This window comes from Stigmatopora nigra, chromosome 7 (assembly GCF_051989575.1).
Source record: "Stigmatopora nigra isolate UIUO_SnigA chromosome 7, RoL_Snig_1.1, whole genome shotgun sequence".
Classification (NCBI taxonomy): domain Eukaryota; kingdom Metazoa; phylum Chordata; class Actinopteri; order Syngnathiformes; family Syngnathidae; genus Stigmatopora; species Stigmatopora nigra.
The window spans coordinates 4,730,079-4,742,360 of NC_135514.1; the positions used below are offsets into that span (position 1 = coordinate 4,730,079).

Below are 12,282 nucleotides of genomic sequence, written 5' to 3' on the forward strand. Positions count from 1 at the left end.
AATACTTATCAAGGTCAAATTTTTGCATCATGTGCACCTGCATTGGCAAGTGCACGGCATGATCTTGTCTTCATTTGGGAGCTAAAATTAAAAAAGGCAGCTGGCCAATCAACAGTAAACACTACTAAAGTGATAGTAACATTTAAACACGAAAACACTGCTTTGACTCATGTTATCATATTCTTAAAATTTAATTGTTGGTAAATTTCTTATATTTCCTTTATAATTTATTATGTTTTTGTAAGACAACTGCTTATTGGCAATAATGTTAACAAGGTGACAATATTGTATATTATTATAATTCTTATTGTCAGATAATATGTAATATACTCGATTTGATAAGTCATCAACATGACAATGTTTGTATTTGTAGTGGTATCTTAAGTACTTCAAAATTCAACAACATTATGTGTTACTATTATTATTATTAGTAGTAGTAGTTGTAGTATTACTACCTCTTTAAACAGTTTAAAATTTAAATGTTGCAAATATATTTAGATGGAAAAATCGTTGAGCAGAAATATAACTTAATTTGTGAATAAAAGTCATGAATATCTCAAAATAAATTGTACAATTAAAAAAAACATGCATTTCAGTCAGATTTATTTTTTATTAAAAAGACAACAACATTTTGGACAAGAATAAAATATTGTTTTCAATGACAATATGAACTTATAAACAAGCGCATACAACACTGTAATGTGATATATCATACTGTACACATCTTTACATATATCAATACATTTTTTATTCAGAAATAAATAAACACCACTGTTTGCTTTTTTAAGAACAGCATGTCTCGGCAAGAAAGTGCAATTGGAAGTATTGTAATCATTTTTTTTAAAAAAGCACAATGAAGGAGCTTGGTCTGAAATGAAGTACAATGATAAAACGGGTTGTTATAATAATCACCTGTTTGGTTTCAACGAATGTTTCCCTTAAAGTGCAGTTTAAATCGTTTTCAAGGAAGTGTGACATTTGATTTTTTTTTTTGCGTAAAATTAAAAAAAAGTCTAGGTTTTGGCTGGAGAATTTGAATGTAATATATCCATAGAAAAGCAAGCTTTTACAAATCAAGAAATATTAAAAATGGGAATACATTTTAAAAACATATTTTTATCACTGCAAAAAATAACATAAATAAAAAACATATTTTAGGCCCAAATTATTAATTCAGAAAACCAGCACTGCACAACTTTTGGATTTCCAATCTTTTAGATTTTACTCTCTTCCAGAGCAACAACAAAAAAATCACAAATAACTGGTAATTAAATTGACTTGCACTGTCCAAAGTCTTATAAATAAATGTTGTGAATGTAAAATAGGATCGTTGTCTTTTCTTCTTCATTTTTTGTTTTCAAAAACGTCTCAGTCATTATTCTTGCTGGATTCGGGCTCACTTTGATCGTCAGTAAAGCAGACGTCCACGTCGCTATCATTGTCGCTCTTGAGCTCGGCGTCCTCAAACAGGTCCGCCTTGTCGTCCAACTTCTTCACGCTCTGCCCGGGGTGTCTGGATTTAACATGGCGCTCCAGATCCCTCCTCCGGACAAGAACCTTCCCACAGAAATCGCACCTATATGGTGTGTTGCCCTCTGCGTGTAGTCGAATATGCTTATTGAGGTTGCTGGGGTCCCCGAATGGCCTGAAGCACACTTTGCACTTGAGCGGCTTGTAACCCGTGTGAGTCCTCATATGGATTTTCAAGCCGTATTTCCTGGAGTATAATTTACCACAGTAAAGACATAAATGCCCCTTTTTGGGTTTACCCGTGCCCGCGTTGCTGGCACTGCCCGCGGGTAAGGGATCGAGCCTGGTTCGACTCTTCTCCGTGGCGATTTCGGACAGCTGTTGCGTATGCATGGCGATTTCCCGGTCAATGTTGGTGATGGTGCCCATATCTTGGTTTAAGGAGGGCGGCCCAAAGTAGGGCATGGACTCTGGATACTTGAGGAGATTGCTAAAGTGGAATTTAAGGGGGTAATATGGCGAGCTGTAGAGGAGCTCTCCGTTGTAAACTGTGAATGGCATCAGTGGGATGTTGCAGTCCCCACCGTAAGTCTTCACACCGTCAAAGTTGGGCAAGGAAAACCTTTCAAAATGGAGTCCCGGGTGCATGTGAGGGTAGCGGGACGGGGACAGGCCAGCGGCGTGCACGCGACTCTCGACGTGTTTGAAAGCTGATGTTTCCTCCACGTGAGGGAGCAAAGGGAAGCCTCGCAATGCGTTGTTACACGGGACCATGTTCGAGTCGACTATCCCCGCAGGCGCGCACTTGGCCGCCGCCGTATTTGCGCTCAGAGTCGACTTCATGTTTCCAATCAGTTTGCCGAAGGCCAAAGAAGCGCCCATTTTAGAGGCGGCGTCTTCTCGGTGCGCGTCGCCCACCGGGATCTTAGCGACGCCCGTGGGTTTGAATGCCGAGCGTACGCCCGGGTGGAAGCCCATGGAAGTCAGCATGGAGGACGCCGTGCCGAGGCCGAGCGCGTGTCCTTGGTTACGGGACGAGGGGACACTCATGTCAAGAGCTCTGTCCTGCTCATCGGAGCTGAGTTTCTTCACCAGTCCGGTTTTCCCTAAAAAGGGGGAGTTTAGGGACCTCCTGCCGGATTCTGAGATAGAAGAGATATTCTGAGAGATCCTGGGTGAAGAAGACGTGTTGGGGATGTCTCCGGATTTTGGAGACCTGCTGAAGGTCTCCGTGCCTCTGGCTTGCTGGCTGCTCACGAACCCACGTCCGTTGCTCAGGGCGCAGTGGAAGTGGACGTGGGCTTTAAGTGTATTGGGGTATTTAAAGATTCTCCAGCAGTACCAACATATGTAGCGCTCCTCGCCTGCATCAAAGAAAAAGAACAAAATTGGTCAATTTGGGTTTGCCTCTTGCAAAAATGTTCACAAGTCACAGACACGGACGCTCACATTCATCCTAAATGCAGTTTTTTTAAAGTGATAAACCATTAAAAATATATATGTTTGAATATGATATGGACGAGAAAATATTTATTTATTGAACTATTATACAAATAACAATAAAATGAATATTATATTCATCATTTTAATCTAATAATACGGTGCAGAACATTTATAAGTGCATTGCAAACGTTCTTTAAATATTATGATGACGACTTAATAAAAAATAAATACTAATACGATGAATTAGTGAAGTACTCCAGAACTAAAATGTCAATTATAAGCAATCAATAATAGTCTAACAGTGTGATGCTTAATGGATCAATATTATCAATTTGGCATAATTTAATCCCAGAACAAACATTCAGTATATATATATATATATATATATATATATATATATATATATATATATATATATATATATATATATATATATATATATATATATATATATATATATATATATATATATATATATATATATATATATATATATATATATATATATATATATATATATATATATATATATATATATATATATATATATATATATATATATATATATATATATATATATATATATATATATATATATATATATATATATATATATATATATATATATATATATATATATAAAGTTTATTTGTTATATTGTTTTTTTTTATTTGTTATGAAAGGGCACTTTTTTTAAAATAACTTTTTAACAATTCAAGACTGAGGCCTCAGGTTTCGGGAGGAGCAAACGTTGACAGGCAGTCATCTTTTTAATGACTCCCAGGCGAGTATTCAGTGGTTGATATAGATGTAATGATTTTGTAATCCTCACCCGGGCCATTGTTAACGGAGCCCATCAAAAGAGCAAACGCCCAGCCCAATCTGGCGATGCATTGAAGGCTCTACTTTTCCTCTTTAGGCTCTTTACCGTGGAAGTGACAGCAGCTGTGGCTTGAAATCGCAAGTCTGCTTAAACAATGACGCTGGCCCATCTGTTGACGCCTAATAATGGAAGCCAGCGTATGTCCGGGAGCCAATGCACGGTGTGCTGGGCCCGGGAATCAGGGCAATATACACCCCACATAAAAGTTAGCATTCATTGGCTCACAATACCTTAGCGCACCCACCTAATTTACCGTGAAGCGCTTGTTTTTTTCCCCCAATTTATTTGCTTTTTGAATAAATGAATTTTAATGGCACAGTCACATTTGTTAACCCCCAACGGAATTATCGGCCTTTTCTTTTTTTTTCAACGCTGCAAAAAGTTTCCAGTTTGTGTTTTGAAATTTTTATTGTGAAATTTGTGTGATCTATTACCCGTCGCATTGTTTTTTTTAATTTACTATGTCATTAAAAATGTTTTTCAAAACGAGATATTGCAACGGTGAAATCTTGACACTCTTTTGTTAATTTTTCTTAAACGGATTTACTCCAAACGAGCATGTGTTTTGTTCTGATTAAAGGATTCACACTAATCCCCTTAATACTAATACCAATATCACAATAGTGGAATGGAAGTATATAGCCTAATTAGTTATGCGTTTTAATAAACATAATTATTAATACGGGTACAATTAAACGCGGTTAACAAAAAGTATATTCAGTTTTAATTAATTTGATCGAATAACAATCTGCTAAGGGAAAAGGATAATATTTAATTGATGTAATTTATGGGTTGACAAGATGAGTTTTGCTTACCTTTCTCGTCGTGCGTGGGGGTGGCCGTCGTGGGCACGTCGTACCATTGCGCTAAAGCATTCGAATACCAAACATTGAGTTCTTCCCCTGCTGGAATTTCCCTCATCACTCGGTAAAATATCTTTAATTTAAAAAAAACAGGAGGGGAAAGTTAATCAAAAAGCCTAAAATGAACATGGGCGATGTAGAAAAAAGTGGTTGAATATTTACCTGCCCGCCTGGTAGGTCAGAAACGGCCTCTAGATTTTGTTCCTGACTGTTTCTGGCCGCTCGGATAAATCCGATCCAGTCCGATACAGGACAACCAGATTCATCCACAAACTCGTCTCGCACCAAACGAATCTGAGGGGGAGAGAATATACTTCATTCATTTATTTTCTGAACCCATTTTATATCATTATATAGAATAGAATTGTGAAAATTCCCCCCAAAAATACTCTAATTCAAACAAGCATTTTGGTCTACTTTTCTATTTCTATATATTGTGATAAAGTATCGAAATAATCAATTCTAAGCGTGTGTTTTCTGGCACCTTGAGGTGCTGCACTCACGCATGAGCCTTAATGCGTGTTTATCCGCTCTGTTGATAATTTCCTAAAGTGAATGACACACGGGCCTAATTGAGTTGATATGGGAAACGGATTTGAAAAGTGTCAAAGCGTTTTTAAACTGTTCAAGGATATTAAAGATTCAAGCGTGACATTTGACACGGAGATTGCACCTGATGAACACCCAAAAGCCCGGGGGCCACGCATTTAGATGCATCAATCACCACCACTGACAGCCTCAACAATAACTGGCTGAGATTCTGGATGCATTTATTGTGGTAAATTGTTATCTATTATTTCTCAATAATAAGACAGGGGTAATTAGCAATTTTAATGGGAACCCCTTTCCAAAAATATGTATTATTTTATATTTAATTCCTGGATTCATTTTTTTTTCAACACCCCGAGCCTTGGTGACATCTTTCAGTGGCCAGATTCCATTAAAATTAAACAACTCATCGGGATAACAGGCCCGCTAGGCAGAGAAATGTGAGGCTGCTAAGGGCATGAAACCCGCACACAGCAGGCCGGCTTGCCCATTAGAACGGTTAAGTAGACGTCCAGACTGACAAGTTGGTCACTTATTGGACGCAATTATTTCCACCCTGACAGGCCAAAGCGATGAATAAGAGAGATTGTTCTCGACAGTGTTAGTAAAAAAATGTATTCATTTTAATTATGAATGAAATTAATGCACATTTTGTACATTTAAATTGGACATGTATATTAAAAGCAACTAAAAAGTTGCATAAAATAACGTACGAGTAATGATGGGCATTTTTTTTAAAGGAAAAAGAGGTTACAGCACTTTTGACTTGTTTTCTGAGCAAGCAAGTGTAGCATTTTTTTAAATAACAGTAACAAATAATCCATTTATAAAAAATAAATTTTATTAAACAGAATAAAATACAATAAAAAAGTTACCTTTTTCTTGGGCCCAACTTCTTTGCGGTCTGACAGGTACTTTCCCAATTTTAAGACGCCAGGTACAGGACCTATTCGAAGTCCAGCTTGGATTCCGCAATCTGAAACCACACTGATGGTGGTGGACGCCCGGGTGGCTTGCATGGCGTGGGGTGAGATCAGAACCATGAAGGCTGATGGAAGCCGAGTGAGATGAGAGAGTGCAGGGAAGAGGGTTCAAGGAGGAAGAAGAGAGGAGAGTGAAGAAGGAGGAGGAGGAGGACCGGCCCTCAAAGTGACGCGCTGGCGTTATGCACCCCGCTTTTCTAGTGATGGGTGCATGCAAGGTAACCCCCTCCACCGCCCACCATCCACCCCTTTGGCCATCCCCTCCCCAGCCTGGGATGCGAGTGTGGCGCTGGATTAGGAGGAGAGTGGTCCTGAGTTTGCGCTTGGTGTGTGTGAGGGAGTGTGAGAGAGCTGGGCAATTCCAGCAGCTATGAGGACAGTGGAAAACACAGCGGCCTGCGTGGTCACATGGAGACTTTCCCTCACCCCGTCGCATAATGAATTGCTCCAAACTGGTCAAGGGACACAAAGGGCCAGGCGACCTTCCCATCCCCAAAATCCAATTTGTCAAGGGCAGAGAAAAGGGGGTGCATAATCAAAGGTCCAGAGCAACCATTAATCCTCAGCATGTGGCTTTGTCCTCCAGACAGTTCCGATATTTTAACTGACAAATCCCCTGTATAATTTATCCATAAATCGTCATCCCCTTCTATTCTTTCCATTCAGGCCAGTTTTTAGGAATCAATGGCTACTTTAAATCTACTCTGGCGGCATTCTTTAGGCTTTTATGTACTTCAAAGCTAAGTATTCTCCCCCTCCTTTGTGTCCTTACTTATACAAAAGGATCAGGGAAGTTTCGAGGACTTGTTAACTTCTATTGACTCTCGGCGTGTGCCGGCTTGAGATCAGACAGGTACTGAAAAGGAAGGACCAGCAGCAGGAGGAGAAGCGGAGGAAGGGAGATAGGGGGGGGGGGGGGGGGGGGTAGCTGAAACCAATCGCAGCGTCTTCATCATTTTGACTCACACAAATTATCGCTCTTGTATTTTCCCATTTAACAATGTGCATTCGTCACTTTGTCTAAAGGTTCAGTTAATGTTGTAACCTATATATATAGAGAGAAAAGCTGCACATATTTTGTGTTGCCTGGATTGTATTGTTGCCAGGACAATATTTTTTGGGACGTGTGCCACATGTGTTTATTACTGCATGGAAATCAAAGCCAATATAAACTAAAAATGGCTGCCTCTGGAATACTTTCAAAAATGACAATGATAATTTAGTTACCAGTGCAACAAGGCCAGAAAAATGTTGACATTTAACCGGGCCACTAGAAAATTCAATGCAAAAATCATGCAGGATAATAATATAATAAATATCCTTTCCTACTATCAAAATAACTGCAGAATTAAATCATGTATATAATTATAAAATTAAAAAATATATATAAATGATCAAATTATAAACATTTTTTTTTAAATTCACAAATTACAATAGAAATGTTAAGCATTGAGTCTTTGTGACTTAAGTGGTTGTGGTGAATTAGACAATGGGGAGAAAAACATGTGTGGGTGAATGTGCAGAGTGGGCCTGCCAGTGTTGCTCCTTCCTTCTGTGCGCGCCTCCACTCAAAGACACGCGAACAATTTCATCAATAGAAAAAAAAAGGTTTGTGCCTGACTCTGTGTGTATGTGCGTTATTTATTAACGCATCACGTTCCCCTACTTGTTCTCATCCGTGCCATGTCCTGTTGTAAAGCCCTTCACTTCTACACAGTATCCCATTGTACTCTATTGTATACTGTTTAGGGAAGGACTTCATAAGACAACATGAAAAATACAAGTGTCAAATATAAAAAGCAGATTTGTAAGCAGAGGAGATGGAAAACTAAATAAATGTATATATGGTTTGACCGGCAATAATGTCTTTTGTTTTTTATAAGAAAAAGAAACATGAATTACAAAGTTGGATCTTTATTCTGTAACAATATTGTGGAGTCAATCAATTGTGTAAAGCTATTTAATTACGACCTGGGAAGAGTTGGAATATTTGAAGGGGTAGAAGAAGGTTTTATTGGTGCCTAAGCCTGGCTCTTGCCATTCCCTTTTTGAATGTATGACTATAAGCGGTGGGGCTCTGATTTAACTGGTTGGCCATTGATGAGCCATGAATATAGAGGAACAACCTGTCTCCAAAGCAAGGCGTAAATAGTGAGAGCAATGCCCCACCAGGGATCTCCATTCATGCTTAACTGACTACTTGAGCCGTGCCAAGGGTTCACCACCACCTCTCCTGGACTGGTTTCAATGGCCCACTATTTAAGACCTCTCCGAGCTCACAAGAAAACACATTTTTTATGTCGACCCATAAAACTTTGTTTGGCTCCATTCAAGAGAGTACCCAATCATTGTCCAACTTGCAATGCGGTCCATTTCTCAAAGATTCCCACGTTGTAGAAGAGGCTTTGTAAAAAAAAAAAATGAAAGAAATTAATTATTTCTCTTCATGGAAGAGGACATCTTCACATACATCAGTCACACCCTTCAATGGGCAACAACTTACTCACTGTGTTGAATTGAATGTGTCATTTTTCTGTCACAACGACGCACGACTTCAAATACTTTTGTTTCCAGGCAGTGTTATTTATTCTTCTATTTATAAGCCCACACTGCTTGGACCGGTTATGTTTCCCTAAGATTCCAGGGAAAGATACAAGGTGCATCATATCCAACCAGCTGCTTAACACGGGTGGGACATTAGAGCCCCCCACGTATAGTAATTGAGCTTGTATGGGACTCCCACCAGGTGACACGATTGGGATTTTAACCCGGACTAATATTCCAAATCCTATTAAAGAGTATGCAAATAAATTACACAGCAATGTGTGATTTCTATTCAAAAGTTTTGGCCATCAAAAGTCACTGGAAAGTTTTCTGGCCGGGTTTTTTTCATTGGTATTTCCCGGGTTCAAACTCACTTTCTCTCGCATGAGGAGACACGGACAAAGACGTGTGAATTGATGTGTTTCGGTGTACCTTATAAATTCATACCTTTTCTCACTCGAACGCCTCAGAAAGAAAGTGTCACTCAGGCCGATTCTCTCTGGTGTCCGACGCATTTAGCGCCACATCCATTTAAGCCGTTCATTCCTTGGCAAATATATGCAAGCAGGGCCGCGGATGAATAGAACAGCGTGTCAGCCGACTCTAATTGGGATTTAGCCACCAAAGCATATGCACAAAGTGACTGAAGATCACCAGTTTCTAAGAGAGTCACAACTTTGCCCTCCTTGATGAATACACGCAGTTAGTTCTCTCTTCTCAGGGTAAAAGCTGCATTTTAGCCACAGGATGAAGGTTAGTGACCTAGTTGAAAGTGCGGCGTGTTTCTGCAAAGCAAATGTCTGAGAAAAAAACAGCTAATGGCAAAGAGCTCGTTTTAAACATGTAACCCATTGGCCTATAAAGCACCTCATGTTTTCTGGCTTTTATATAAAGATTTTAATTGTTGCTGTTGTCAAATTTCCAACATTTCCATCACACTTTAAGCATTACATCCGTAGACGATCTGAGTCAGAAGTGAGATGAATTAGATATTTACATATATATATATATATATATATATATATATATATATATATATATATATATATATATATATATATATATATATATATATATATATATATATATATATATATATATATATATATACATATATACACACACATATATATATATATATATATATATATATATATATATATATATATATATTTTCATTGTGTGTGTGTGTGTGTGCGTGCATGCGTTTGTCTCGTGTGTCTGAGCTGAGAAGGAGCTCTCCATGGTTCCTTCTCATCTTCTATGCCAATGCTGCAATAGATATATATATATATATATATATATATATATATATATATATATATATATATATATATACACACACATCAAATTAATAACCTTTTTTGCTGATTATCAAGATTTTACTTTATTTGAACAAGAAAAAAATAAATAACATTACATTAACTAATCAGATTTTTTAATGGAGCGCTACTTATATATTGTAGTTGCCCTAACAATAATTAATTTGAATACGTGATTGTTTTTCACCCAAATAAAAAAAGCATCCTTTTATGTGTTTTCATAAGAATGATAAAGTGTTATGATTAAATAATGCAAAACTTAAAGCTACAGCAACTGGCGTATTTTTAAAAGACCAACTACTAAATTTGTTTACGTTTTATAGGAATATAATTTCATTTTTTTTCTTTCTTTAGATCTATTGCAGCATTGGCATAGAAGATGAGAAGGAACCATGGAGAGCTCCTTCTCAGCTCAGACTTACGAGACAAACGCATGCACGCACACACACACACACAATGAAAACTGGTCATTATAACAATGATAAATTCCATTGTTCGTTCATTTAAAACTAGTGTCTATAATTTCCTTAAGTCAAGCCTATAAGCATATATGTTCAATTATGCACCCTTCAGATTGGATGCACATTCATTAAATTGTTATAACAAAATGTGATCTAATGACATGAGCTTCCCCTCATTATGAGCACGAGTGACATTTCTGGGGTTGAATTAATTGTCGCCTGCAAGTATGAATATCTATAAGCAACACTGAGCTTTTGACAGTTTTGTTATGATCTGTATATTTCATGTAAAATTTGTACTATATATTGTACCAAGTGGGACATAATATTAGATCAACAACTGCCTTTTTTTGTATATACTTTTGCAGGAGCATGGAGGCCGAACCTTTTGTTTTTACCTTTTATTTTTCGTTCAGTGCATGGGCATGGAAATGCATGTTACGTTTTAATTTTGTCGTTATTAAATGTGTCAGATGTGTCATGGCATTGTCATATTTAAGAAAGCGTTTTATGTTTTTATCAATTATCCAAGTCATTGTGATGGGTAGGAACAATTCATGGTAGGATGTAGAATTTTTCAAATGGTCAAAAAGAGTGGATAATAACATTGTTTTGCCTTTCTTTCCGTTTCTCAGCTCAAATAGATTCGGTTTGTTCCAATTCTCTGCTGCAAGCCTCAAAATAAGATATTGAGCATGTTTGGCATATGCTGGCCAAATGTGATCGCTCTCAATCAAGCACAGAAGGGAAAGGTGTGGAAGTGGATGGAATGAGGACAGGAAACGGCTGTATGCTGTCATTTAGTTGCAAGGATAGAATTTGACCGATGGAATCTTGGGCCCTCCAGAAAGTGTCAGGTCAACTGCTTCAACCCTCAGGTGACTCTTTCTCAGTTGTGCATTTCTCTTTTACTTGCTTTGCCTTCCTATGCTACCGCAGTTGGATCTTGTGAATAAAATGAGAAGTAATTTAACATTTAAAGACATAGTATCTGTCTTCCTGTCTGTATCTATATCCTGGTAGAAGAAAGCAAGGCGGTAAATGACTCTTGATGACTTTATTTGTGGCTAAAATAGGGGTGTACGTTATACAAATATTGAGAGATCAATAATGAAATCACTGTTCCAGACAAATCCATTTCAAACTCGTGTGGGTCAAGGTCTGGCGCCATAGCAAAGGCCATGCTCTTTGGTTCAGGAGCAAAGGTCAAAGCTCACTGTCCAGACAACACGACAGTTGGAGGTGGATAAAGGGTGGAAGAAAGGGTCACTTTGGATGTCTAGCTATTTGGTCAGTCATGAATTGCACCAAGAGCTTCGCTTTTTCCCAATAATCGGTGATCGCCAGGGCACAAGGAGACGGACAACCATTCACACTCACGCTGATACCAATTTAGAGTGTCCAATCAGCCTACCATGCATGTTTTTAGAATGTGGGAGGAAACCGGAGTACCCAGTGAAAACCCACCCAGGCCTGGGGAGAACATGCAAACTCCACACAGGTGAACTGACCTTGAACCCAGGACCCCAGAGGTGTGAGGCTAAAATGCTAACCACTCAGTCAGCCAGGCCGTTGAATAGACAAACTTGCACTATTTAACTTCAAATGTGTAAAGATCATTTTTGTGGTAGTTCATAATGTTTTGGCCGTGAGGGTGTGACTGAGTCCACAGCTTGGTATAGGTGCACTAGTTATAAGTACAGATATATACATTATTATTCACCATTATTTTTATATCTTATATAATAGGCTGATTGGACACTC

The 12,282-nt window shown here is 38.1% G+C and overlaps 1 protein-coding gene across 1 annotated transcript; it reads right to left on the reverse strand.

The window, feature by feature from the left end:
• Nucleotides 1-627: 627 nt before the first annotated feature.
• prdm13 (PR domain containing 13) lies at nucleotides 628-6,382 on the reverse strand. The gene is made up of 4 exons (XM_077720845.1): nucleotides 6,084-6,382; nucleotides 4,822-4,953; nucleotides 4,612-4,732; nucleotides 628-2,834 (listed from the first exon to the last, which is right to left on the reverse strand). The coding sequence occupies exons 1-4, from the start codon at nucleotides 6,249-6,251 to the stop codon at nucleotides 1,369-1,371; spliced, it is 1,887 nt and encodes a 628-aa protein (XP_077576971.1). The 5' UTR covers nucleotides 6,252-6,382; the 3' UTR covers nucleotides 628-1,368.
• Between the last annotated feature and the right edge of the window lie 5,900 nt (nucleotides 6,383-12,282).

Bases quoted from the DNA above. Each gene is read 5' to 3' on its own strand.
- prdm13 (XM_077720845.1), bottom strand. From the start codon at position 6,251: ATGGTTCTGATCTCACCCCACGCCATGCAAGCCACCCGGGCGTCCACC. The intron at 4,954-6,083 runs GTAACTTTTTTA...TCTCCCCCTCAG, and splicing joins AAGTTGGGCCCAAGAAAAAG to ATTCGTTTGGTGCGAGACGA. The intron at 4,733-4,821 runs GTAAATATTCAA...TTTAAATTAAAG, and splicing joins CTGACCTACCAGGCGGGCAG to ATATTTTACCGAGTGATGAG.